The following is a 26,868-nucleotide window of genomic DNA, read 5'->3' as shown; positions in this document are numbered from 1 at the left end:
AGTTATCTTCATTGTCTTCAGAGCTACCAAAGAGCTTTATGGAAGAAGTAGTGACACCTTGTGGTTCCCAAACAAAAACTGGAACAAACCCTACGGATCTGGTATTTGCAACTAAACAGCTACTGACGGAATCTGGAATTCCTCACCCTTTTTCCTTTAGCCAGGGAAAAGAATTTGCTGTTTCAGGCGAGTAAAAAACCTCCAACAACCAAACTCAGAAGAGAAGGGCCCCAGTGAAGCACATAAAATAAGGTAAGTTTTAGGAGGCAGCTCCTTTACCCAGTTAAAAGCTGAAATCTTTCAAACCAACAACAGAGGCTTCAATCCATAGTCTCAGGTTCAGTTCCCATATGGAAGCAAAGACCACTGTTACATATGACAGCTGATACGTGGTGGAGCTCTGACAGTACGTATGAAATTCACTGGGCAGCACACAGTCTACTGACCTCCTTTATCTCCTCTAGCACTCTGCTAGGAGAAGGAACCATAAAATACCTTTCAAGTGCCTTCAAAGCAAATAGAGCTTATTCTGGTCAGAACCACTGCCATTATAATTATTGTTGGCTTCATCAACAGCCTTTAAGCTCAATTCAGCTCTTTATAGTCCTGTTCCTATTCAGGTCGTAAACGAAATGACTGGAGAAAAGGCATTTAACCTTACCAATAAACTCATGTAAGAAGACCAGAGAAGCTATGTAGCAGGAGAGACTAAGCAGCTCAGCCACTATCATGAGCCAGTGCCACGTCTGGATTGTCAATGCCACCATCAGTAACTCGGTGAGAATCAAGGATGTGAAGGAAATGGCAACAATGTGGACAAATTCGGATTCAAAGAGGAGAAGTGCTCCATACATGATGATGCTACCTGCAAAGGAATGGAACATTTGGGTGTTTTACTCAAACATCAGTCTAAGCTCTAAAACCCACCCCTACGTCTTGGAAAGGCTGAAAAATAGTCGTGCCGTGAGAATGTTTTTCATGAAGCCTGATGAACGTAATGACAATGAATCAGTTACTATTTAGGAGACAGAACCGATGAGAAGACAGGGAAAAGTTACAGCAGGGGTGCCCAGACTTTTATAACAGTCTATCATATTCATAGACACACGGAGATAGGAAATTAATACACGCTATTTTGGCAACTGGAGACTTCTAACATCATGAAACTCTATCCTCCCAGAAAGCAGTTGGTCACTACTCAGAAGCTAAAAGATACCAAATACTTCTAAAACCTACTGCATTGCCTCAGTGCCCAGATGGAAGTAAGGTGATGAAAAGCTCAGTGGATACAAGTTAGACTCTCTTTGCACTACTTTGGCCAAGTTCTCTCCCCTTTACACTTCCTCCTAAAAAGGAGCACACATTAAAGCACTGCTAATGATGCATTGTTTCGTACTCCCATTCTGGCTAGCCAGGGAACGCTCACAAGGACCCGCACGGCCACCTGCACAAATAACTCATGTTAGCAGCATGAGTAATCCTCACCAACATCCATCACACTAGGCTAGTTTCGGAAGGGAAAACCTGCAAGTGACTAGAGCTCGAGCCACAAAGTTCAAATCCAGCTGTGAACTTTCCAAAATTTAGGACTGCTCAAGTTCTCAGTCAGGTTCATCTCTGCTAGCAACTAGCCCAATTGTTTGGCCTGCTGTTTTCTAGTTATTTAGCACATCAGAAGTGAAGTCACTTTAACCAAATATTGTAACCAGATAGTGGTCTTAGCTCAATAAGAAATCTTTCCCTCAATGCATCACCCTCTGGCTCTCGCTTTCCACCACTTGTGAATTTTCTATAAATGCCTTGGCTTTGCCATCATAGCCGTACAGCATCAGAAGTGCCATTATCCCTACCATGGGGTTCTACCATATTAGACTTCAGAAGATAATGCCAAAAGAGCTTTTATATTCTTGGTTTCACTCCCTAATGAGGATGGTAATACCAACTAATCAGTAGGAATTAGCTGCTTATTTTGGCACATTTGTTCTGACTCTTGTTGATAAAGGAGTCTTGTTGGAAAACAAGAAATTTTGTTACAGTATCATATTGCCATTTTAGCTTTATAGCTCCATGTTATTTACATGTTTTCCAGGATTCCCTGATTAACACTTATAGAAACTATTTCAGTTTAAGGTTACTTGATAAAAGAAAGGCAAACTGAAAGAAAAGATCTTCTTAGACATATACCCCAATTACTACCTCCAGTTTTGGAAAACAGAAGCATTTTAATTAAGGCATTTGCTTAACTGTTTTAGCAGCCTGATTAGAGTGTATGGGATATGATCAAGAACCAGAGCTTCATTACAGACGGCTACGAAGTAACCAGAACTATTGCCACTTCTAATAGACAGGGTTTAGATAAAATACAAATTCTGCTTTACAGATGGAGCAATTAAAGCACTGAAAGGAACTGCCACAAAATTACAAAGGATGGGCCCAATGGGAAGAGGCACAACGCTTTGAACTTCTACATCATTGCCTACAATGGGGCTGACCAGTTGCTGCCAATATTTAGTTTTAGATAATTTCTTCCTTTGGTAATGCTGCCAACATTTTCCAAGACAAAAAAAAAAAAATATTTATTCATTATCCCAAGGATGCATTGCTAAATTCACTTCGTGCCTTACTTAACTTCCTGCAATACAAACAGATATTCTGTACTCATTAAAGCATCCAAAGGCACAAGCAGAAGGTAATTTCTTACCTTGATAGATGCTTATTAAGACCCATATTAAAAATGTTTTGTATGATAACGGTCGTCCCTAAGGGAGGGGGAAGAAAGAAAAAAAAGAAAAAAGACAAAGCTCAGTTGGGTTTTCTTTTATAAACATTCACTTACAGATCCACCCAGCAATTAATAAAAGAGAATTTAAAGGTGATTTGGAAATAAAACAAAACAAATCAACCAACCCTGAGGTACTGTCTTTTTATTCTCATTTTTCCTGATGCACGAAGGAGGCCTGGGACTGTGGAAGCTCACTGCTTGCACAGGACAGTACAGCCTCCTCCTTACTGCACACGAGATTAATTCAACGCAAAGATGTCTCACGAGTTTAGTCATTGTACTGTGAAATATAGGATGTGTGTATACACATATATATGAATATATTAATATTATATTTCTAGACACACACACACAAATCACCATCATATTGAAGGCGGATAGGTTTTAATAAAAGCATCTCCAGCCAACGCAGCTATACCAGTACACAAAACCCCCTATGTTTAGACCAGGCCTAAGGATGGTTGGAGAATTAGTGGTTTATGACATAAGAGACAACATACAAGTGAAACCAGATGGAGACTTATTCAGGCTGTTGGAAAAACAGGCTTTGCTTCTGAGAGTATCTGTTTAACAGAAATCCTTGAGGGAAAGGATCTGTTGAAGACTCAGTCCACCCTTTCCTTCAATTAAGAAAGATGTTCTCAGTCTCCGTACCCCAGTTATTCAAAAAATTTTCCAGGAAAAAAAAAAAAAAAGAACCTAAGACAAGATTTACCTTCCCGATATTTCTATGGTAAACATAAAATAGTTTTCTTTGTCAAGAAAACACTAGAAAAACAGCACAGCAACCAAACCTTTAGGTCCCTTCAGATCACCCTCAAGGCAAATTTCTATTCAAGAAACTATGTGATAACCTCCTCCCTCCATAAAATGAGCATATCCCTTCCCCCATCCCCTTTTCTGGCTTCAGGATAGTGCCAAATCCCCGACAATTTCTCTTTCCCCTTTATTTTGGAACAAATCGGTAATATTAAATCCTTAGAATTTCCCACATAATGGAACTTCTATTTCCCCAGCCGTTTTTAATAAATTGCATTTCATGTAGCATTCAATAACAAACTGCCAGGAAATCTGGTTGTATCTGTTAATACAAATTTGCCTTTAAAACAATTTTGCTTGAAAATGCATGATAAAGTTCTGTATCTACTGATAATATATTTGATTTTACACATTTAGAGAGTTTCGAATCAAGACAGGGATCTTGCCTTAAACCGTAACAGACAAACAGGAGTCTCACATACCTTAAGAAGATCTTTGTAGAGCTCTGGGTACAACATTGCAACTTCAGATTTAACATCCTTGTCCAGGACTAGAGAAAACACTGGAAACATCGTGTAGATTGTGGAATAGCTGGGAAGAAGGTAGAAGACCAGTAAATTATGTAAGGTGTAGATGAGCAAACAGAAATGCTAGTCTTCAGAAAGGAAATACAGTATTCTTGAAGTGCCAAATGACGTAAGTATTATAAAAACTCACAAATGGAACACGCCAGAGTTTTGCATGTAGGAAAAACCTGCAGGATTTGCTTTTTGAATGGCTTTTGATTAGAAACACTCATACACAGATGACTGGTTCAAGTATTGCAACCGGTGTTATAGGGTTATTAATGGAGCCAAGGACAGACCTGTCTCCACCCCAAAGTTTGCTCTGCAGTTCAGGCTTGATCCTGTTTGCATCAGGAGGCAGTGGAGATGAATTTGCTGTTTGGTTTTTTTTTTTTTAATTATGCACTCAAAAGCCTATAAAGTCATGGGGAAGTGTAGTCCCAGGATATTTTAGGCAGGAACTGATTCCTTCTGTTAAGAGGTTGGGTTGTCCCCCCTTTCTGATGCTGTCAGGAGCTGGGCACTGGCTGTCAGTGCTGTGCAGGCACTGGAGCACAACGACTGTCCCTCTGCTTTTTACTAGGATCGAAGGAGCGCTTCCTGGAGGACGGCTTGCTTCTCGTGTTTTGAGTGTGACAAACTGTCCTTTCGGAAAGGCTTCTAGAAGGACGTGTGCTGCCTTGGTGGCTTTGCTCAGTGCAGAGGAACAGAAAGGGGACACAGATCACAACCATCTTCTGAAGCAGTGTTGTGAAACATGCAAAGTGGAGATGCGCATGCCTTGCGTGTTAATTAGCTCAAATCTATTCATTAGGCACAGGTTTTCCACACTATTAGTAAAATGTGAGCTCTTACCCAATGATGAGAAAGCCTTGGTAGAGAGGAACTGAAGCGAAGTAAAATACCGATGAGAAAACAGCCTAGAAAAGAAAAGAAATAAGCTTTTCAGGCGATAGGTACTGCAATAAAACTAACAGCTTAAAAATAGACTCTGTTCAAACTGGAACATACTTGCAGTGGGTTCTCCAAATTCCTGAAATGAAGACAGAAGAATGTAATATCAACCCTTTTTATTCCTACGCAAACCTTGGATGAAAGCTATGTTTAATAGCAAACACTGGGGAGCTGGACTTGGAAAAGTTTTTGTAATGTAATTCCACAGAAAAGAACATAAAGAGTTTCCTCCAAAGCCCACTGGTTTGATCAAAGTCATCCAGATGTTGTGAAGGACAGGTGCACACTTATTTATGCCTTGATGATGCCTTCCCAATGTAAAGAGTAAACGCTCACTAATACAAACTCCAAAGTGTTCAAGATAAATTTTTCTTTTGTCAGAAGTTATGGGGTTTGTTTTCTGTTCTTGTTTTTAGCTGCAGACTGAGCTGGACTGTCCCCTGAGTTTTAACCTTTTGTCTCTATGCATCCCTCTCCTCTAAAAAGAGGAGAGGGGAGAATCATCAGCCTTCCCAAAAATATTAAGTGTTTTACTTAACAAAAACCCTAGTATTTTTAAGGAATATGTCAGTACGCTATAGCATGGAAATGCAACTCCCAAATAGTAACCTCTGTCCTTAACTGTAACTTTCACTCAAGTCACCACAGCTAAGAACGGAATTTGGCTCGTGAACTCATAAAATCTCTTTCAACACTTCCTGCCAACTGGCAACTGCATTTTTGTTACACTGAGGCTCAGCACACACGAACAATGTCAATTTGGTGAATACCAAATCTGTTTCTAAGGTTCCTTTTGAAACGGAGAGGAACAGACCACCTCCACGTTGCTGCGGCGAGCTGCTGAGTGCTTGGGAAGGTTAATACGTGCTTCAGCAGCCTTTGCGGCACGGCTCCTGTGAACACTCCACAGCACGCCCAACTGAGCTTTCGGTAACCTTTCCTTCAGGGTCTGAGCCAGGTCCTCCTCAGTGGCCTAAGAAAGGCCTTCAAATAGTGAGACTGAAGTTAAAACACACCCGAAAATAAGCACGCTTACTCAGCAGAGGCCTTGAGAATATTGCCCTGCTTCAGATTTTCAGTATTTCCTAGCATTACTAAACAACAGCGATGACACACTGTGTGAAAGCAGTCATTTCTAAGGTTGAATATTGTTTGCCCAATTTTGGAAAAGTTGCTGATGTTTGTCCAATTCCAGGAACTTTCTTATGTGTTTTCATATCAAAGTAACAGCTTTAAGTTCCAACCTTTCAGGAGAAGAAACAGTTGCGTCTAAAATGAAACACAGAACCTGTACTTTTTGATTTTGCTTTTTCAACTCTCCATTGGAAAAGCCCTCATGGCAGTCCATTTACCTGCATGGTACTGATGCACAGGCTCCTGTGGATTACAAACTGACTGAGAGCTGCAGACCGTTTGTAACTGTTCCTTCCATGCACCATTAGTAAACGACCCAGATGCTTAAACTGAGTGATAGAGAAATCGGCTGCAAGTGATGCCTGTTTTCCTTCCTGTAAGGAAGTAAAAGCAAGTAAAATCACAGTGAGATCATAGCGTTATTTGAAACAAAAAAAAAATTATATTATTATTTAGTTATTACTGACAGAATTTCCAAAAAAATTTGCAATGCATTAGGTGGGGGAGAGTATTACCTCAGCACTTCTGCCTTCCACCGTGGCTTTTAAGCAAAGAGCAAAAATATGAAGAGAATTCCCATTTGAACCCTGGCCTCCAATTCCAAGCAACTCTCTGCTTTATGATTCACAACACGCATGTTAACGTGACACTCGTATCAAGTCAGTTCTGAACACAAATTTTCAGTCTCAAAAGTTCACTCAATTTTAATGTTTTGGCTCACTGCAAGCAGAGCCTTTCCACTGCCGCCAAATCCAGTCTTGTCATTCCAAGCAGCTCCACATACAGGAACCAGAGCTCTAACCCAGAGTTTGCTTTCTAAACTAATATAACCAGCTTTTAATTGTACATGTAGGGTGTATCTTACCAGAGTAATTACAACTCCAGCATTTAGAGCATCTACGCATGATTAAAAAACACCAAACTAACCATGATGGTCCAAATTCAGGGAATCTGCCAAGAAAGAAATAATGAACTTGAACCCTGTTAAACAGTAGTCTCCTTTACAGCCAAATTATTTTTCATGATAAGGCTGTTGGTCTGATGATTGTTCTTGTGGAAGCTTCTCATTTGCTTGCACAAATTTCTGGGGATTCATTTAAAAGTTAGTTGCAAACTAGCTCCTGAACTGCCATACGAATTCTTACTCAACACGAGGCAATCTCACCTTTCCTTCAACTCCAACACCACAGTCAGCCTCCTGAATCATGCTAACATCATTCCCTCCATCACCTGCAGATCAGAGCACAGAAAAACGACACCGGTAGTTAGGCAACAGAGGCAATTTGCAACCCCACTAAAGGCATCTGCATCAGATTGTAGTATTAGAAGGAACATTTAACCCGACCAACAAAAGCAGGCTTTTGAACAGGAATAATGAATTTAAATTCTTTAAGAAGTTTTGTTTTGTTTTTAATAGACCCACAAGTTACTGATCACTTTGACTTGTAGGTGTACCATTATACCTACAGTGCTGCAATAAAGCTCACAGATGAATAATGGCGCTTTATCTGATCAAGTTCAGGGAAAGATATCACCCCAAATATTTATGAGCAGTTGTTCAGTGAAGTTTCCAGATACAATATTTTATCTTATCAATCATCCCGCAAAACCACTGTTCCTAACTCAGCACTTCCAGGTGTTATGAGATGACATCGGGCTGTTTGCTCAAAAGAAGAAATAACAAAGACACACACAGAATCACACACACAGGATGGTCGGGGTTGGAAAGGACCTCTGGAGATCATCCAGTCCAACCCCCCTGCCAGAGCAGGGTCACCTAGAGCAGGTGGCACAGGAACACATCCAGGCGGGTTTTGAATGTCTCCGGAGACGGAGACTCCACCACCTCTCTGGGCAGCCTGTGCCAGGGCTCTGCCACGCTCAAAGTAAAGAAGTTCCTCCTCATGTTGAAATGGAATTTCCTATGTTCAAGTTTGTGCCCGTTACCTGTTGTCCTACATGGTCACTTCTCCCTAACCAGTCCCTTACCCACTGCACAGGTGAGTTTGCCGGTCCTTTCCTGGAGCAATCGCACAATCTGGGCCTTCTGTGTCGGAGCACATCTGCAGCACACGACGGCAGGGCACTGGCAAGCCAGCTCCATGAACTCATACTCATAGAATTTCAGGCACATCTAATTGACAGAGATCAGAAGCGTCACCAACGTTTGTGCTACAAAAGTTTCTTTTCCAAAAAAAAAAAAAAAAATCCTAATTCAGGCACAGTGTTTGGGGGCTGTTCCTGAACAGCCTGAGGTGTTTGGAGCCTACCTCCAGCGAGTCGCCAGAAATAACAAGGGCGCAGTCGTGTTTCCGGCGGAAGGCGTTCAGCTCCAGATGGGCTTCTCCACGGTTAGTCACCTGTGGAAAAAGATGGCAACCGACGAAGGGTTTGCTTCATTGGGGTGAAAAAGCAAACAAACGAGCCTCGGAGTAAAAGTAATAGGGACAGGCAACACACTGAGTTATTCAGAGCACACAGGTAAACAAAGGCTCAGGGGATAGAAACGTGGGTCAAAAGAATAAGAATATTCTGTGTCTACTGTTGGAAAACAGCTGTGATCTCACCACCCCTCCTGTCCCAGAATATGGGGTCCCAAACAAGTCTTGAGAGAGGGGAAGGCGGGTGTTACTCACTAGTCTGAATATATGGATGTCCTGTGTCCGTGTCACCAAATGTGCGTTCTTGGCTGTACATGTGGCTGTCTCTAACTTATCCCCTGTCAGCATCCACACCTAAAATCCAAATATTTAATGGATTAAATACAGAACTTAACAACCACGTCTGCAGGACATCTAGAGGTACCGCCTGCCAGTTCAGGCATATAAATGGACTGTTAGAATACATATATAAATTAGTTTTCTAAAAAATCCCTATTTTAAAACATACAAGAAAATTCTCACCGATGAAAGAAAGCAAAACTTTTAAAGAGGCCGAAACACAAAAGAAGTTACAAACTATGTATAACATTTTTTCCCACCTGCGATATTTCAAGATTCTGCTGATAAACCCACAAAATGCAAGCTAAAGAATGTGTATGCGTGTGTTAATATGTCCCACCCCAGCTATTTCTCCTATGCTGAAATAAGAGGGCCTTGCTGCAGAAAGATCCCTCATGGCCCTGCCTGAAATGTGGATGATGCAACTGGGGTTAGCTCACTGCTGATGTGTGCATCTGGAACAGACTAAGTTGGTTGGGTTGGTTTTGTTTTTTTTCTTATATTTTTCTTTTTTTTTTAAATATACACTGCTCCTTTTATTTTGTGCTGGGAAGGGGGCATTAGAAAGCAATATCAGCAGCAATACCTTATTATAATCTGGCAGGGAATTCCCTCAACAGTGTAAATACATCAGAGTTTGTTTTGTTTTTTCCACCGGTGTTTTTATTCTTTCAAGACACTGACCAAGAATATTTAACAAAACTAAGAAAAAAAACAAACCCCAAAAAAACACACAAAGACTCACTTATTTGTTTAATAATCTGAGGTTGGAAAAAGATTTGATCTTAACAAGATGGTCCCTGTAATGAATTACAAAACTGCCTTCACTCTTGATTTACTTCTTGCATGCAATACCCTAACGAACATACCATTGCAAGGAGTGCTCAGCAGTGCCGCACTCGCTGTGCAACGACACGCTCCACACCCCGACACCGACTCCAGCCAAGGCGAAGAGAAAAAATGAAACTGCTTTGGCATAGGAGACTATGCCGCAGGGGGAGAAAGCCACGGTGCTGCCAAGGGGCTTTGTCTGATTCTGCTCATCTCACTTCTCTGCTGAAGCCCCTGTTGTTCACAGGGATGGCTCCAACCAGAAAGCACTTTTGGAAGCCTGTCCTAAGCCTTGAATTCCACCCAAACACACAGCCCTGCTTTGGACTCACCGGATGCCTCAATATTTCACTCACTTTGTTACTTAAAACAGAGAAACCACAAGCAGAACCTTTTACCCATTTTTCTTGCACAAATCCAAATTTTTAGTCCATTCCCCCCCCAGTTTTTCAACTCCAGGATCTGACCGACAAGTTTTCAGAGAGATAAACTAAGGTTCCCTGTCCCAGTCTCAGATGCTGGAGACCAGAAAGCTGGAAAAAAAACCTGCGCAGTCCCCGATTCTCTTGGCTCAGACCCCCTCTAGTGGCCACTGAAAACACGTCTATTCCCAGCCCGCTGCTCCAAGCCCAGCACGGCAGTTTGTGCACCAGAGACCAAACCCACCCAAACCTGTCTTGTTTCATGCGACCACCCGAAAGAAACAATTGCCCAGAAGCCTCCTGTAGCTACTCTCCTGCCTACGCACTCGGTCTCCCTGCACAAGGAGCCAGAGCACGTTGGGGGAAGAAAAGCACAGAAGGTGACATGCTTTCACGCGTTAACATTTACTACTTCCAGCATGTTCTGCTCCCAAAGTAATGCTTAAAATGCATCAGCCAGCCCCACTGTTCCCACTTGCAAAGGGCACCTGGTGAAACTTTTACCTTGACAGGGCCCCCAGACTGTCTTAATTTACTGTTTGTAGGACAGTGCCACATACTCCAGAGGGTGTACGTGTTCCTGCTAGGGGTAATATTAGGTAAGGCAGACCTTAATGCCAGCGTTTCTCAGCGTCTCCAGAGTGGGTCTGACATCCGTCTGCAGCTGATCCTCCACGCCAGTGAGGCACAGCAGCTCCATCTCCATTTCCAGGCTCTCGATGACTGTGGCCACCTTCAGGGAGCGGTCGTGCACGCTTAGCTTCGCCTGGACGTAGCGTGCCTGAGGACAGAGCAGACACAGCCACAGTCACACACAGCCAGCCTGCAATTTTGTGGAATACAGGCTTAACCAGCACGAGGGTTAACCAGTTAACCTCCCTCTGTTAACTGTCACTCAGGGATGCCACCTGCAACGGCTGACAAACACGAGGTGCACGTTACAGAGTAAGGTGGAAGATATTTCAGGAAGTTTTTGTTTTGTCTCTGCCCTGTGCCAGCCGGGCACACAGCATGTCCTTGTGCACACAAATGCACAGCAGCTGCTGAAGTGACACTGCAGAAAGCCTGGAAGTGCTCTCCTCGCACCACAGGCCTAACCACGGCTTCTGCAGCCAACACATCTACAAACAGGGCAATAGAGAACCCTAAGCATTTCCATTATCTCATCTCTGCATTTAACTGAACGGTTCTCCTCCTCATTTTGCCTGCCTGGGCTAAGCAAATTAGTGCTGTGTGTAGCGACCCATCTCACAAACCCCAAGCATGAAGCCCGCGTTTCCATGAAGCCCGACAGGGTTATATTCCGGTTGTTTGTAGTTTCCCTGGATGTTGGAACGTAACAAGGAAAGTTAAAAGCCAACACATTTCCCCACACAAATGATGAATATTTGCAGAATTTATAACCACAAAAGATTGTAAGGCAGGATTCAGGAACTGTTTTGGAGGGTCCTGGCTGGGATCCAATTTCATACATATCACTTAAAAAGCCACTTTGATTAAAAGAACAGCAAGACATTGAAGAATGACAATTCTAGCAGAAGGAGTAGGGAGATGAGAAGCAGCATTATCACTAGAGGTCTGCGAGAATCACTTCAGTGACTGTTTGTTTAAAAACAAAGAAAAAAAACAAATAAAAACTTACTTCAAAGTCTTGATACTGCTCTTCCGTCAGAGACTTCTTGGCTACGACAAGAACCCTCAGGCCTTCCCGAGCCATGTTACCACACTGGAAAGAAATATCACATTGTAAACCATAAACTGCATCTCAAGTAAGACGATTTATGCACAGCATTGCAGAGATGGCAGTGTAAGATAGCCGGTTAAGAAAATAACCATCCCATTTGAGCAACCCCAGTGAGCCTATAACATCTGATAAAATGCATGATAAACCGGAGAGGAATAAAGGCGATCTGCAATAGTTTGTAATCTATCCCAGCGATCAGAAACAAAAATGTCCTCTCTGCTACACCTGTGTGGCAAAAACAACCCCACTGATTTAATTTTCTCTGTCTTTAAGCAAAAGGACACAAGCCTTTGATTTATAGACTTCACATCTTCGGCCATAAACTCTTTAAAATAAGACCAAGGTATTATTACTTCTTTGAACACCAGGGTTTGGGGGTGGGGAGAATCAGTAACTGAAGCTACTGCTATGAACTCTCTGTCAACATGACTACTAACCTGACAAACGTATCCCAGTACAAAGCTGCCAAATGTAGTTTTGAAATGAGACCTTTCGGTCTAAAATAAACCCAAGCACAGGATCAAGCCCAGGACATGTTTGGTAATCTTGAGTGGCAATCAGTCTGGAGCAAAATCCATTTTATTTACAGGACTTATTCTGCACTAACTATGTTGAATTTGCCACCTGACTTCCTTGTTTCTGCATGTATGTATGGCTGAAGTCTAATCCAATGAACCGCCAAGATGATCAGTGACCTTCCGTCTCGCAGATGTTTTAGCAGTTATGCCCACTCTGCCACAGTCACGCGTTGCCCTGGAATGAGACAAGCACGAGAAACCCTCCGCACATAGGAGGGACAGCCCCATACCTCCTCTTCCAGCCAGTCATTGTATTGCACGATCCCAGCCATCACCACATCAGCCCCCTTCATATAGAAGGTGATCTCTCCTGTTGATTCATCCTGTAGACAAAACCCAGAAAAGTCTAAGTTGGGCGATTATCAGCATATTTGGGATGGCCTCAGCAAGCTAAGTGATGAGTTTTCTACACAACAGTCAGAAAAATGCACAGGGTCAGGCTGAAGGTCCATCTGGCTCAGCATCTTGTCTTGGGGCCAAAAGGAGATGCCTATTCAATTGCAACTTGGTTACTCGCAGCAAGAATAACGCTTTAGACAAGGATGATCAGCTTTTTAATCAGCAACACGGCATCTCCATGCAGACACCTCTCAATCCTGACTGCATGTGCCTTTGGAATAACCTCTAGCCCTCACCCTTGAAAATTTATTTCATACTTACCTGAAACAGTAAAACAGATGCGTGAAGCTTAACAGTAAAAATCACTCTAATTTACCCCCTCTGTTACATTATATGGCATAAGCATAATTAAAGTTTATGCTTGCCACTGAAAGGTTAGATTGCTGCCTGCCTTATCTGATACATTACCACAAATTAAAAAATCCCTTCTAACCAGGCAGATATCTAAGGAGGTCACAGCTATTAGTATTACAAGCTAATGGAAACCCTGGCAATTTCCTCAAAGGAGACAAAACAATGAGTAAGGAACAAACTGCTCTGTAAACCAAGACAGCCACCAGGGATAGGAAGAAAATAAACTTAACACGCAAAACCAAAAACCCAGGAAGGTCTGGAAATACACAGAACGAAGGGGAAAAGTACTTTAGGAAAAGAAGAAGTGAAAGAAAAGCACAGTGGACGCTTTTTCATCCTCATACTATTTAATATACGTGTCAACCTGTTCTGCAGTTATAGAAACTAGTGGTGAAGGTTCTCCCGCATGAAGAGTTTGAGTCAGCAGGTAAAAGCCTAATGTCCTGCGGCACTGGCGAAAGAGAATTTACTTGCATAGTGAAAAAAAGCAGTACCTGATGTGCATATGAAAAATGCAAAGAAGATAAAGAAGCATTTTTGCTAGGGAAATTACGAAGTAGCCAAGGATAATGAAGCTGCTTTACTGAACATTTTTGTCAAGCTCAAAGATATTCACAAGGAAGATTCTTATAATCAAGCTTAAGCATGGTTTTCAATGTCCTGAAACGTGCAGCCTTCATATACTGATACCCACACATCCCCAAAGCAAAATGTGTGTCACTCTACCAAAACAATTAGAATCTGCTTAAATAAAACACAACGCTTTTGGCAGTAGCCAAAGGTAAAGGTTTATCTATTAAATTATTTGATTAAAAAGTGTCTAACAACATCTCTGTAGGAAACTGAATAAAGACTCCACTTCCCGTGCTGCAGAACTGGCTTAAGATAGTTTAGATTTTTTGTCCAATATAAATACTGTATCAGCTATCTCCTTGCATTAGTCATTTCCTCTCACCGAGTTCAATAGGAGGTTAGTGCGTTCTCATATTATGGTAAGATCACACTATAAATCTACACAGAGATTTGCCAGTTATGTTGTTTTGGAGAGGCATCTTTTTCCACCGTGGTCTGACTCTGGCCACGGTTCAAAGGCTTCTTTCAATTCCAGATATGACAATAGCACTATCTTTGCTTTACAACAAAGATCATTCCACATGGGTAAGGGGAAAACAACGCAAAGAAAAAGAAGAATGGAAAATATTGTGGTCAAACAAACAGGCCTTCTTTCAAGAAGAAGATTAAGTCAGTAAACAGTACGGTGAAGAGTGGCTGCTTTGGTAGAACAAGACTTCTTAGAACTGTAATAATCAGCTACAGAAATGACAGTCGATCACAAGTAAACAAGCAGATATTGCAAAAATATCGTAAACGAGGCAACATCTGCTACTTGTTTTCAATATTAACTACTACTTTATTTACTAAAAGTTACGTGTTGAAGGAGATCTTTTTATAGGAGCCAGAGCGGACAGGGCCAGCAGGGGAGATGGGCGTCTCTGCCAAGGATTTCAGTAACAGCTTTACTGGGCTGGACGCATGAATCACTTGCTGAAACTCTATACCCGGATTGTACAGGAAGCCTGGCAAGACAGTCGCAATGGCTCCCGCTAGCTGAAAAAAAAAAGGCAGTTTCTAAGAATGGGCAATATCTGTATAGTTGAGCAGAAAATATTACCATTTGAACTCTACTCACTACAATTCCGAGTGCAGGTTCATTCTGCAGCTTCTCCCTCCCCTCCCCGGCTGCCCACTGTATCTGTGGTCTTCTGGATACCTCACGCTACTTTCCCTCATTTCTGTTTTTTAAACAAGCAGCTCAGTTTTAGAAGACACACCAAAGTAGTAAACGCCTTGTAAGTTGTGGATCAAAACCAAGCAGAGTGCTTACACATGCATACATGTATGTTTAATAAAAGACAATTCTACTTGAAAACTACCTATTTATAAACTGTTTTTTCTTGTTTTCTTTTTTAATGAAAATGAAAACCCTGCTCGAAGATATTATTTTAGAGCATACAGGAACATGACAAAGTAATACCCAGGGAGCCAGCACGTGCTGCTCACAACTTACGTCCGCATAGGGGGGATACAGGGAGCCGGTTTTAGTGGCTTAGCAGCAGCTCAATTGATGCAAAAGAAATAACAAGCACAACAGAGAGGGGCCAATGCTTCTATTAACAGTATTTACCATCAGGATCTGGGCCTGATGTTACTCCCACTGACCACAAGTGGGAGTTTTGCTGGTTTTGGCAGCAGCAATATTGTAAATACAGAAATGCAAAATAAGAAACCTTCTTCTTCCTAAAGGGGGAGCATATAGATAACAGGTAATTTAAAAGGAATAAGCTTCAAATAAAAGATGAAAAAGAGGACTCCTTTCCACTTAGATGAAAAAATGTCAGGGTATCCACTTCTCTGCTAAGCATGTAAACACAATTTCTTGAAGTATACCCTGGCTTCGATGGTTAGCCCGCTTCTTATACCTTTGACAAAAGAGCACCTCCCCAAAAGTTTGCACTTACAGTAAGCAATGGGGAGGGAGACTGTTTAGTTCTCCCTCCCTTATTGCTAGTATTTTTGTTCTAGGTCTTGAAAAGGTGGCCTGAAGTCTCCATGTCATTTTCACTATAAAAATAATTAACCTGAAGAATTCACACTTCCTGTATCTAAACAGATAATGCACTATACTTGTTGCAGCTATCCCACGCAGCACGAGACATTCGTGGGAACCCCGATGACTGTGTACTCTCAAATGTATTCAGTCGGATCTCTAGATTCACAGATTTAACACACTGATTACTTTGTACAAGCTCAGCCTACCAGACCACTTCAACGAACATTCCTGCCCTTGGGCATGTTTTAATATTCCAAATCCTGGAACAACTCGAAATACAATTTTTTCCCCCCTACACTGTACTGTGGCGTGTGATCCAGAACTTAAAAGCAGTTCCTTGAGGAACAAGAGATCCAGGCCCAAAATACTCAGGTGTGATAATGCAAATACAGCCATCTGCATAAGTTTTAACAATTTTCAATCCTTCATGGGTTTGTGAAAATAATTATACACACATATTACAGTTCATCTTTATGACCAAATCTCTTGGTAATAGGAATACTGAAGTTCTCCATAATATTTGTTGCTGTTGAATACAACCACTGTGTTGCTCCATTTTACACCAACACGAAGTTGAGAATTGTCATGCTACCAAACGTCAGCCAATAAAGCAGACCAAATTCATCTCCTATCGAAGAGGCCTGCGTGTGCAACACTGGTCCCAACTGCTTCTAACTAAAACCAAAGGCTATTCCTCCTACTGTTGTAATTAAAAAATACATGAGGCAGAGGATATTTTTACACCCAGATACCAGATATTTCTTGATACCCCAAAATAAATATGCAGCAACTCAGTTTTACCACAAAGGACAAGGAGGGGAAAAAAAAAAAAAATTAATCTTACCTGTTCTCCCTACCCTAAATAACAAAGCTGCAGATCCCATGAAAGGATACAACAAATCATATCTTGCCCTGGATTATAGGTTTCATATTCATGTTTTAGATTCCTGGTACCAATTATCTGTCTGTACTCTCAGTAAAAAATAACAAGGATGTTATAATTATCTACAAAAGAAATATTCAAACTGCTTCACCTTGTTTTCTTTGCAGGCAAATGGAAGTGCCTTACCATAGCTGGGTTTATCTTACTAACATTGATTCTCTAGCACTATCTTGACAACTACTGATGATAACGGTGACAACTGATCTCAACTGTTTTTAACACCCACACTTTCTTCTTCTTTCTTTTTAAAGTAATTTTTTTCTGAGAGTCTGATCTTATATCGTATTTGTACATAGAACCAAAGTTATATGTACAATTTCAGCCGGGCACATATTTAGCATGCGAAGTGCCTGATGCTGATGATAAAGGTACTTGCACAAATGCACCTTTTGGCTTAACCTTAGCTATTTTCAAACCCTCTTCGTGACACCGTGTTCTCAGCATGGCTGCAGGCTACAGCGCAAAAAAAAGAAAATCTCCACAGTTCCCTGCAGCTACAAGTGCCTCCTCCTGCACTGCTGTACTTCCATGGGGTCTGAGAGGAGTTTTGATGCCTGGCAGAGATCTGGGGAGCCCTTCCACAATACCTCTAACAATATCCTAAAGTTATTTGTGGCATCGGTCTAGGATCCCCTCCTTCCTCCCCATCTGCTGCCATCTCCATCACCCCCTGTTGTACCACCACAACTGTTCTGGAGATGCAGTACAAGCCGGACCCGTGAACCTGTTCGGGTTCCTGCTCCTGGCTTACCCCGAGGGGGAAAAGCACTTGTGACCTGGGCTGACTCACTGCCCCAGTCCACCATATAGCTCCCCCCAACATCATCCCCATGGACATGACAGGACGGGCAGGAGCTTTTGGATGGATGAAAAGACAACCCCAGGGACACAGAGCAAGGCTTCAAAGTCAGCTCAGCTTCCCTGAGATGCTGCTAGTGCCTGCTCCCCTGGAGAGAGCAGTCCTGCCCTTACCCGGGCTCCTCTTACCCCTCGCTGTGTCAGCTACTGTGGGAGGGGACACAGAACTTGGGTCCCAGGGTACAGGGTAACTGTGATTACTTCTTTTGCTGGCTTCAAAATTTCCTGAAACAGCTGCCTTACCTGAGAGATAAAGTGGCATCTCTGCTGATTATCAAAGCTGTTGAGGCCACAGACAGCCAAAACATTCAGATTTTAGCTCTCTTCTTCTGCTCCACCAGTCCCTCCTATGTCCTCTTCCACCTTGCGCTTATAGCAAAAACTCCCTCCCAACATTTTCCAGCATCCCCAGGGCCCTCAGTTTCACAGTAGGAGGGAAACGCTTGAGCTCCCTCTTACTTCCCAGCACCATCCTGGAGCCTCCACTGCACTGCCAAGGACGTGCTTTCACGGCTGGTGGCAGTGCTGCTTGAGGGACTGGCTGCACACCCGTCCCCAGCCTGACACTGCGCCCAGCGGTGCCCTTCAGGAACCGGTGTGTCAGACAGGAGGTGTACGGCTGAAACCCAACCAGAGCACACGATGATTTAAGAATATGAGTGGGCAGGAGCGGCTGGAGGAAGACGGAATCTTAGGCTCCTTGTTATTTTAAACAAGGGACCAAAGATCAAACTAAAGATGTCTCAGGGCACTACTGCACTTACTGCCAAATATGGCCAAGGAAAAGGATGACTCACTAAACAAACCTGGTAATGGGATGCTATTAGCTCAAAACAGAGAACCAGCTCATAGCCTGAGGTAGGAGAGACTGCAAAACTCAGCCAGGAAGAACAGCACAGCTGAGAGCAAATGTTTTATATGTTTCACGTTGTGTTAGCCAGAGACGCACAAAGACATGAGAGCTTACCCGATGCCACTTACCCGAACAATTATCCCCATGCGCTTGCTCTCATAAGTGAAGGGGAAGATCTGGAGGATGGTGAAGTTCAGGATGTGGCCACCCGGTGTCCTCAGCTGCACGGAGGACTGGTCTCTGCCCACCAGCGTTAAACCCACACTCTCCGTCCACTGTACCAGGGCCACCTGAGAGGAGAAGGCCATGGTGAGGGCGGCCAACCCACGCCATACCTCCCCTGAGGGGACAGCGGGTGGGGGCTGCAAAGAAGTTCATTAGTCATTAATGGTATTATAGAGTGGATCTGTTCATATACATGGGTGTTCCTATGTAGCTCGTTCTAGTGGACTCTTCCCGAAGTTAGAAGCTTACTTCCAGTATTTTTGGAGTTTGGGCAGCCCAGCTCCTGTCTGATTCAGCTGCCCGGCTGTCCCAGACTCTCAGCAAGAGGTGGTCGGCTCCCTGCCTTCAACTGTCATGTCCCGAAGGACAACCCTTCAGCAAGGGCAGGCACAAATACCCTCCAACCCAGGCCTGGGGTGCCCAAACCTCTGCTTGGGCACATCAGGTAAATCTCTTTACAAACACTCACTTTTTGAATGTGCTATTTCCCAGCTTGCTGTTTTTGAAATCAAGAATTCAAAACGAAGCATTCACCCTGGATTTACAGCATCAAAGCCAGAAACACTAATGCAGAGCATTAAAAATTCATATTTTAAAAGCAAACAAACAAAATGAGCTGTGTTATACTCTATCGCTTTGGTAGTAACAGTTCATCAACAAATTTCAGCCTCCGCACTGATCAGCAAGACGGTTGAAGGCTGGGTCACAGACACTTATTACCAGAGAAGAACCCGTTCTCCCCAAACATTGGAACAAACAAAATAAAAAACCCCAAACAAACCCCAGATTATTCAAGGCACACCACAGAACTCATTGAATTGAGCTTCTCTGAGTATCATTTTGATTGCAGCTTCTAGTATTTAAGGACCCACAACGCTTAATTCCTTACAAGCTTTCACTAGATTACAACCAGAGTCACGACACAAGACCAAAGCCTTCATTTTGCTTCCCTTTCGATCCCCCCGGAATCCCCACCTCCGCTGACACATCCATCTAAGACCGAGCCTGCTGAGATACGGGCGTTTAACTCTAGAAGCTGTCCTGGCAGTAACGGATGGGAGCAGCAGCTGACATGAGCCCATGTATCACTGGCCTCCAGAAAGGATCAAGGGATACTTTCTCCAAACTGACACAAAATACTGTAAGTATTTTATGGTGACATTTTCAAAGGCACGGGATTGCTGGGCACATGGTTGCTGCTGACTTGAAGGTTAATTATCCCTTGTGCCTTTCAGGTTCTGCCTTTACTGCCTTAAGTGACCACAAATACCTTAGACAAAAACGTAATTTATTTTGGGAAACCACATACATGAGATACAGATAAAAATGGAACCTATAGATACTTGCATTGAGTCAAATTTTTACTACATGAATTGATTCAATTGGGTCTAACTGAAAAATCTTATGTCAACTCAGCTCCCTTTCATCCACAATTAGGCTTAAGAGACAACCTAAAATAAATTTTTCTTTCATAAAGTAGTCTTAAATTGCCAGATAAAAACAAATTAGTTGAGTTGGCTTTGCCTTGAAAGACCTTTAAATCAATTTGAATCAATATTTGGTTTAATATTAGTAAGTTTTTGCAGGCTCATTCACAAAGCTTACAACAACTCAAAGGCTCTTTCAAGCTTATCTTTTTCAAAAGTTTCTTCAAGCCATCCTTAGTGCATTAAAGTGTGCAGTTCGATAATCTTCCTAACAGTCTCCCAGAGCAGAGATGGAGCTTGGGTTTCTAATACTCTGGTTAATAAATAATTATTGAGAATTTTTCGCAGCATGATGTTATGTGACGTTCAGCGTGCGCAGCACTGGTTGTTGATTTGCCCATGTTGGTAAACTGCAAATGTTGAAGACACAAATCTCTGCTCCCAGCTCCTTAAAGCATCTCCTTTGTGACTTACTTTCACAAACACCTCCTCCCTCCTTCCCTGCCAGCACCTCATTTAAATCCTGTGCCAGAAAGTATTTAAACCTCCCAAAAGCAAAGCCCTGCGCAGAGGAACAAACGGACGAGCAGCACGTCAAGAGGTGCTATGTCGTGCACATGATGCGCTTCAAACTAACTGCACCGCATTGTGCAAGGCCAGTCACTTCGGCTGGCCCTGAGACCATGAAAAGGTACGTCAATGGAAGGGGAAGAGTAATGAAAGAAAGTACCCCTTTTCCATGCTGCTTCTGAGCAGGCATGGGTCCTGTCGGCCCTTAATGGCCCTCCAGGTGGACCGCATTCAGCACCGGAGGGGAAGTGGGGCTGACCCCTTTGAACATGCCACTTCCCAGCCTCTGTAGTACTTAATGAATAATTACCGAGAGGGAAAGTGATATAATTTTGAAGTGTTCCTATCAGATGTACTAAAAGCATTGAAATTACCGTCCCCATTCAATAGGCAACACAATGGTCCCGGCCCCTGGGAAGTGCCACGGCACTGGCAGACAACACAAAGCGCCGATGGCTCTTCGGCAGGGTCTGGGCAGCCCGGGACGGGGAGCGTGTTCCCAGCTCGGTGCTAGACGGGAGAGCTGTACTCTGCACCACCCAAACAGTAACTGGAGGCGCTCTCCATCAGAGCAAAAAGATGAGAAACATTCAAGATGCAAAATCAGCTTAAATCGAGGAAATTTAAGCAGGCTTGAAACTCCTCATAGGCCTTCGAGAGAGCCCATGCTGAGTGATGAGGAGAAATCAGTACAGTCCCTGACCGCACTCCAGGAGACTGCGGCTCCATCCAGGCCACGTCGGACACAGAACTGAGCATTACAAAGCAGAGCAGCTACAGCAGCTCAGCACACTATCCCCCAAACTTTGCTCTTTCCGACAATTAAATTACCCAAGCCACCACTGAAGTGGATATCGACTAATAAATTTCACTCTAAAGAGACAAATTGATCCTTCTGTGCCATGACTTGCTCTACAAACGTCCCATTTAGGGTTGCCTAGGCAGACAGACAACAGGCAGAAACCAATTGATCGGTGCACCCTTTCATGTCCTGGCAGCTGCGGTGGGTTGTCAGGGTTAAAGACTGTTTGCCCAGGAATCCCAGGCGCTCTTATCTCTGATCAGATTATATCTATTTCATTTCCCCTGTTAGTTACTGTATGGCTACAACTGACACGCTTGCAGAGCCCCAAGGCTGTAACCGATATCTGAATAAAGATACTTCAAGACTTCTAAATGGCAGTGTGCACAGGAAACAAATTTAGGAAATCCTGCTTTCTGTTACAGGAAATGAATCCTATGCCAACTGGTAGAAATTACCCTTGCTGTTAAAGTAAAGAGAATACAAGTTTTTGTACTCATTTCATAAACTGACCTTCCCTGCCATGGCAATATTTTATTGATATAGGATTTCAAAGGCTGGCTTTAACAGGAGGCCAAAGCCATTCCCCTACAGGGAATGTTATTTAACAGCATCACTCTTTTCTCAAGGACTCGACTTGTGCTGATCCTGCGTTTTGTACCATCTAGTATGACATACACCGAGCATGTCTAAACAATATTTGTATATCTAAGACCTACAGACAAGATTTCCTCAGTGCAGCAAAGCATATCTGATTTCTGAACCCACTGTAATTCTCTACTTAAGACGCCGCAAGAAAGGAAAAAAAAGAACTTAAACAATAATCTTGGAAGGATTAGTTATCATGCTATAGTAAAACAAACAAATAATAATCCCTTGGGTATTTGAGACAAATTGCTGCATAAATATTTTAAAGACAGAACAGTATAAAGCGAAAAAGGAAAAGAAAAATCACCGACTTCACTATATATCACAGTATATATGTAAATAAACAGAGGATCTGTGCAAAAATAGCCAGTAAATGCTTTAGGGAAAAAAACCCTTAAATGCAAATCACAAAGATTCCCATCTGGAAATAATTCAGAACTTGTTTCAGTCCAAAAGGCAGCTGATTTCTGTAAGCTGTCTTTACAGGGGAGAGCAACACATTGGAGGAGAAACGCAGGTAAGCAAAACACTGACCTAGATTCTGTGGTGGGAGAGGACACACAAGCACACTGCTCTCCAGCTCCAGAGCCTGGGAGGAGGAAGTGCTTGCTGTCACCGTAGGCACGTCAACAGAGGAGGGGGGAAAAAAAAGCTTTTGTATAATACAGACAAGAACACGTTATATGAAATGAGTGAATTGCCTACACTAGAGGGAATATTCTGAATGTACATGAAGTGTGGAAACTAAACTCCGTGTGTCAGTCTTTTCATTCATACATCCAACAATTACAAAATCCTCACACAGCCAGGCTAACGAATAAATTTATTTCTATGCAAAACAATTTCTCACTTCTAACAATGAGGAAAGCCAGCTTCTCTTTTGATGTCAAAGGTGAAAAGGTTATTATCAGAGGCAAATCTGTTTTATTTGGGGCAATAAATGGAATAACGCTTTGAATATAGTCAAATGAGTGATCTGATCTCATACTGTCAGTAGAATTCTTGTGGAAAGTTTTGGACTTCAATCTCTTTCAATGGCATAGAGCATGTGTAATTGTACAAATTAATAGAAAACAAATTGTTTTACCTTGGTTGCACTAAAAATGATGTACCCAAGAAGCATAACCAATACATGAAACCACATTTTATTCCTCCTGTCTTTGTCACAGAAGGAAAGAACTTCGAACAATTTTGGAAAATTTTCCAAATTTTGCAGAGGGTGGCAAAGAACACTTTATTCTTAAGTCTCGTATTGAACCTGGTCTCTCAAGTGTTCAGTACAAGTCTCCAGTGAGTCTCTGGAGAGCTGTAAAGTTTCTCTCTACTGAAGCACCCTGCGTCGCCCTGGCTGGACTGGGTGCGGGCAGAGAACTGGCAGGGCACAGCTTCGCTCCGGGACAAACTCTTGTGCACTTCACTCACGCTGCAGGATTAACTGGGGCTGTGGGTCTGTCCCGTCTGCATGGGACGGGGTGTGTTCTGTGTTAGCAGTGCTACCCAGCGTGATTTACAACTTTTCACTTGGTCTGGAAGTTGCAACACCTTGCAGATCAGGGGCAAGCTGATTTGTGGGAGTGCTCTAACCCCCTCCCACAAGTTGTCCCCCTCCAAAACAAGACAAGATTGCCTATAATTTACCAAGTGTGGTCAAAGGGACTCATGGCATTGAACTGCAAAGGTGCATAAGTATGAGCAAAACTCTGTGATACAGAGGCTGATGTAACAGTCACGTGCAGCTCTGTAGCTTCAGGCAGAGAGACAGATTTGCCTGGAGTATATCAGCTAAGAGGGCACTTATAGTCTATTCATGGGTTATCAGTGCAATAAATGCATTAAAATATTATCCCCTTCACTAGACTGGAGTACTTTCACCAAATATTTTTTTCTGCAGCAACAAGCTAGATCATATTTATGTTTTTATGCATCCAACTGGATACTGACCTCATCAGGACTGGAAGCCTGGTACACCCTGCAGGAGTCCTCGTAGTGTCTCTCGGCTTCAGCCTGGTCCGTCACCCCGTTGGACTCGTACACCGGCGTCACATTGTGGCACAGTGCGATCGCCTTCACCGCCTCGTGCACTCGGCTGCTCATGGTTTTACGCACTTTGGTGGCTAAGGTAAGGCCCTTCACAGCAGGAGGGTCCTGAGATTGCTTATAAAAAAGGAAATAGAATAAAGTCTTCTTGCAGGAAAAAAAAAAATTAAGTTTTTACTTCAGTGAAGTAAAGTGTAGCAGCTGTGCAGACTCTTGTGTCCCCAGGAACGAGACGCACTCTTATACACCTTAACTCAGACCGTCATTAGGAATATATTCCAGCACAACCAACTTCTTTCTCATTGTTACTGGTGGAGTAAAGTGCCCCAAAAGATTTACCAAAGTTTTGCAACAGTACACTGAGAAAAACACCCTTTGTTGCAGATCCACCAAACGACTGGTAAAAGATCAAAGTCGGACGACTCGGTGAAACCACTTTTTGCTCCACAAAAGACCAGTGGCTTTGAAAATAGAGAGTCAATTGGGTTTCACGTGCAAAAGAATATAATTGCTGAAAACAGAAAACAGATGACTCGTATGGACCTAGAAAATCTTAATTACATTCATTTAATTTTTAATACTATTTTTAGTATCAGAATGGGAGTCTTCAGATAATTGCACAATTACTAAATTATCCTGGTTGAAGAAGGGACACACAGTGATCTAGTTTCCTGCTCTGTTAACCTTTAGTGTCAAGAGGACAAAAGTTTCACTTCCAGGTCAAAGGCCACAACATGGTAAAAATAAGAGCAAAGAATAAGAACTACAGTTCAAAATGAATCATTGCCAGCAAATGCTTCTCATTATAAGGAATCTCACTTGGTAATGGTAAATGTTTTATGAGACATATCCTTTACCAGTGTAATTCCACATGCTATTTTCCACACTCTAGTGATTAGGACACATAAGATCTTCAAATTTAATATTGCGGCTCATCAGCACCGTCGCAACAGACTTTAACCAAATCAAACCCCAGCAAACCCCAGCTGAAGTGCATTTAGATTGACACACAGCACTAGTCACATACTGGACTAGTCACAGTCACCAAAACGTTCTTGACAAATATTGAATACTTTGGCAAATAATTAACCAGTAGTCAAGTTTTCTCTGGAGATTGAGTACGAAATGAGGGCAAATAGATCTGAAGTATGGGGTTTTTTGTTTTGGTTGTGCCTTTTTTTTTTTTTTTTTTTTTTAAAAGTACAGTCCAGTCATTTAAGGGTCTGAACACCAAGAGAAGAACCAAATGCTAAGAAGGCTGTGAAAGCCAAGGAGGGAAAGAGAGAGATAGCTAGAGGAGTTACAAGTTACCTAAGACATGCCAGTGAAAAAGATAATGACTCAAAATACCAGGTATTTACCAACTATCTTATGCTTAGTTAAAAACACATTGTAGTCTGCCCAGGGAACAGCTATGCCACCAAACAGATCACTGAGGTCAAGGAAACCTGCTGTGCATCTTTGCCACCATGAACAAAATCCAAAAATAAAAATCCTATTTACAGTACATAGTGCCTTCTTCCAGACAAGAATGCTGGCTTCATGTTTCACTTTGTGGGGAGTACAGAAAGAGCACTTCAGTCTAAAAATCTCTCGAGCAAAGCAAAACCAATGTGACATGAGCAAACCCAGTTCACTGCATTGGGTGCGCATGCCCAAAGAAAGGCACAGGCACTTCAAAAATCGACTTCTGCAGTTTCTGTAGGAGTGAAGCAATTGCACAACTATCGAGAAATGAAAATACTTGACATACGACACAGCAGTAGTAGTAACCCATCACTATCATCTGCAGATTGCATCTGTGGAATCACATTTTGCAAAAGAAAAAAAAAATCTAATTGTCACTAAGTCACAAAGTAGTTATTTCTAGCTGTAGTTGAGAGAATGGTTATTAACAGAAAGTGAGAAATAATGCTTTCATGATTACATAATTGGTGACAATTCTTAAATCTTGTCTAAGTACCACTCAGAGAGGTGGCTGGAACATCAGCCACTGACAGCTTGCTTATTTTTTTTAAAGGTAGTAATATTCTTAAGTAAAACCTCATCCTTTACCTTACAAAGGAAGTGCAGGTATTTATATGAAATTTCAATTCATTAGCATGTTACAATGGAGAAGATGCTTAGGAATACAGTATGCTGACCCAGACGAGTCACAGGGCATTACCTGGTTATTATACAAAACTGAAATAAAAGTCTAAGAACAGAGATGAAGAAGGCTTTTGAGATGCTGGCTCATCCCATGCTACTGAAAGAGGAATGCAAGGGAGAGGCTTCCCAAAACAGGATTTTCCTGTTCTATACTTTATATACTGACTTTGTTGCCTTCTTTAGGTATAGATAGTTCTTAATGCAGACATCAGTTATGCACCATCTAAGATCCCCAGTGCATTACCGAAAGAATCCCACTTTTACCATTTTCTTTTTCTTTTTTTTTTAACCATCAGGCCTAAAGCAGCAATAGTGGTACTGCTTACTGAGTACCAATGGTACCTCTTCCTTTTTTATTGCCCCAGTGCACAGCATTTCAAACAGCAATTTAATCCATTAAATATTACCCAGAGCCAACTTTTCATCAAAGCAAACGCTGTGGTTGCTGCAAACAGCGACTATCTAAATAAAAGTATGCTATTTTACAGCCAGACCTCAGC

The 26,868-nt window shown here is 42.4% G+C and overlaps 1 protein-coding gene across 3 annotated transcripts in view; it reads right to left on the bottom strand.

Moving 5' to 3' along the window:
- ATP9A (ATPase phospholipid transporting 9A (putative)) overlaps positions 1 to 26,868 on the bottom strand; it is a 62,070-nt gene that overhangs the window by 3,760 nt on the left and 31,442 nt on the right. For 2 of the 3 annotated variants that reach the window (XM_074604731.1, XM_074604734.1), the window contains exons 14-27: positions 24,122 to 24,334; positions 18,637 to 18,798; positions 12,721 to 12,813; positions 11,811 to 11,894; positions 10,779 to 10,949; positions 8,832 to 8,930; positions 8,466 to 8,555; positions 8,185 to 8,329; positions 7,361 to 7,425; positions 6,414 to 6,569; positions 4,963 to 5,027; positions 4,024 to 4,132; positions 2,702 to 2,759; positions 662 to 865 (exon numbers count right to left, since the gene is read on the bottom strand). In XM_074604731.1, the coding sequence (XP_074460832.1) occupies positions 662 to 865; positions 2,702 to 2,759; positions 4,024 to 4,132; positions 4,963 to 5,027; positions 6,414 to 6,569; positions 7,361 to 7,425; positions 8,185 to 8,329; positions 8,466 to 8,555; positions 8,832 to 8,930; positions 10,779 to 10,949; positions 11,811 to 11,894; positions 12,721 to 12,813; positions 18,637 to 18,798; positions 24,122 to 24,334 (1,714 nt within the window). The remainder of the gene's footprint in view (positions 1 to 661; positions 866 to 2,701; positions 2,760 to 4,023; positions 4,133 to 4,962; positions 5,028 to 6,413; positions 6,570 to 7,360; positions 7,426 to 8,184; positions 8,330 to 8,465; positions 8,556 to 8,831; positions 8,931 to 10,778; positions 10,950 to 11,810; positions 11,895 to 12,720; positions 12,814 to 18,636; positions 18,799 to 24,121; positions 24,335 to 26,868) is intronic. The other variant, XM_074604733.1, reaches the window with a different exon arrangement.

The sequence above is a fragment of the Larus michahellis genome, chromosome 12 (assembly GCF_964199755.1).
Source record: "Larus michahellis chromosome 12, bLarMic1.1, whole genome shotgun sequence".
Lineage (NCBI taxonomy): Eukaryota > Metazoa > Chordata > Aves > Charadriiformes > Laridae > Larus > Larus michahellis.
The sequence above is the reverse complement of the archived record's forward strand: the minus strand, read 5'-3'. Positions and strand labels throughout refer to the sequence as shown.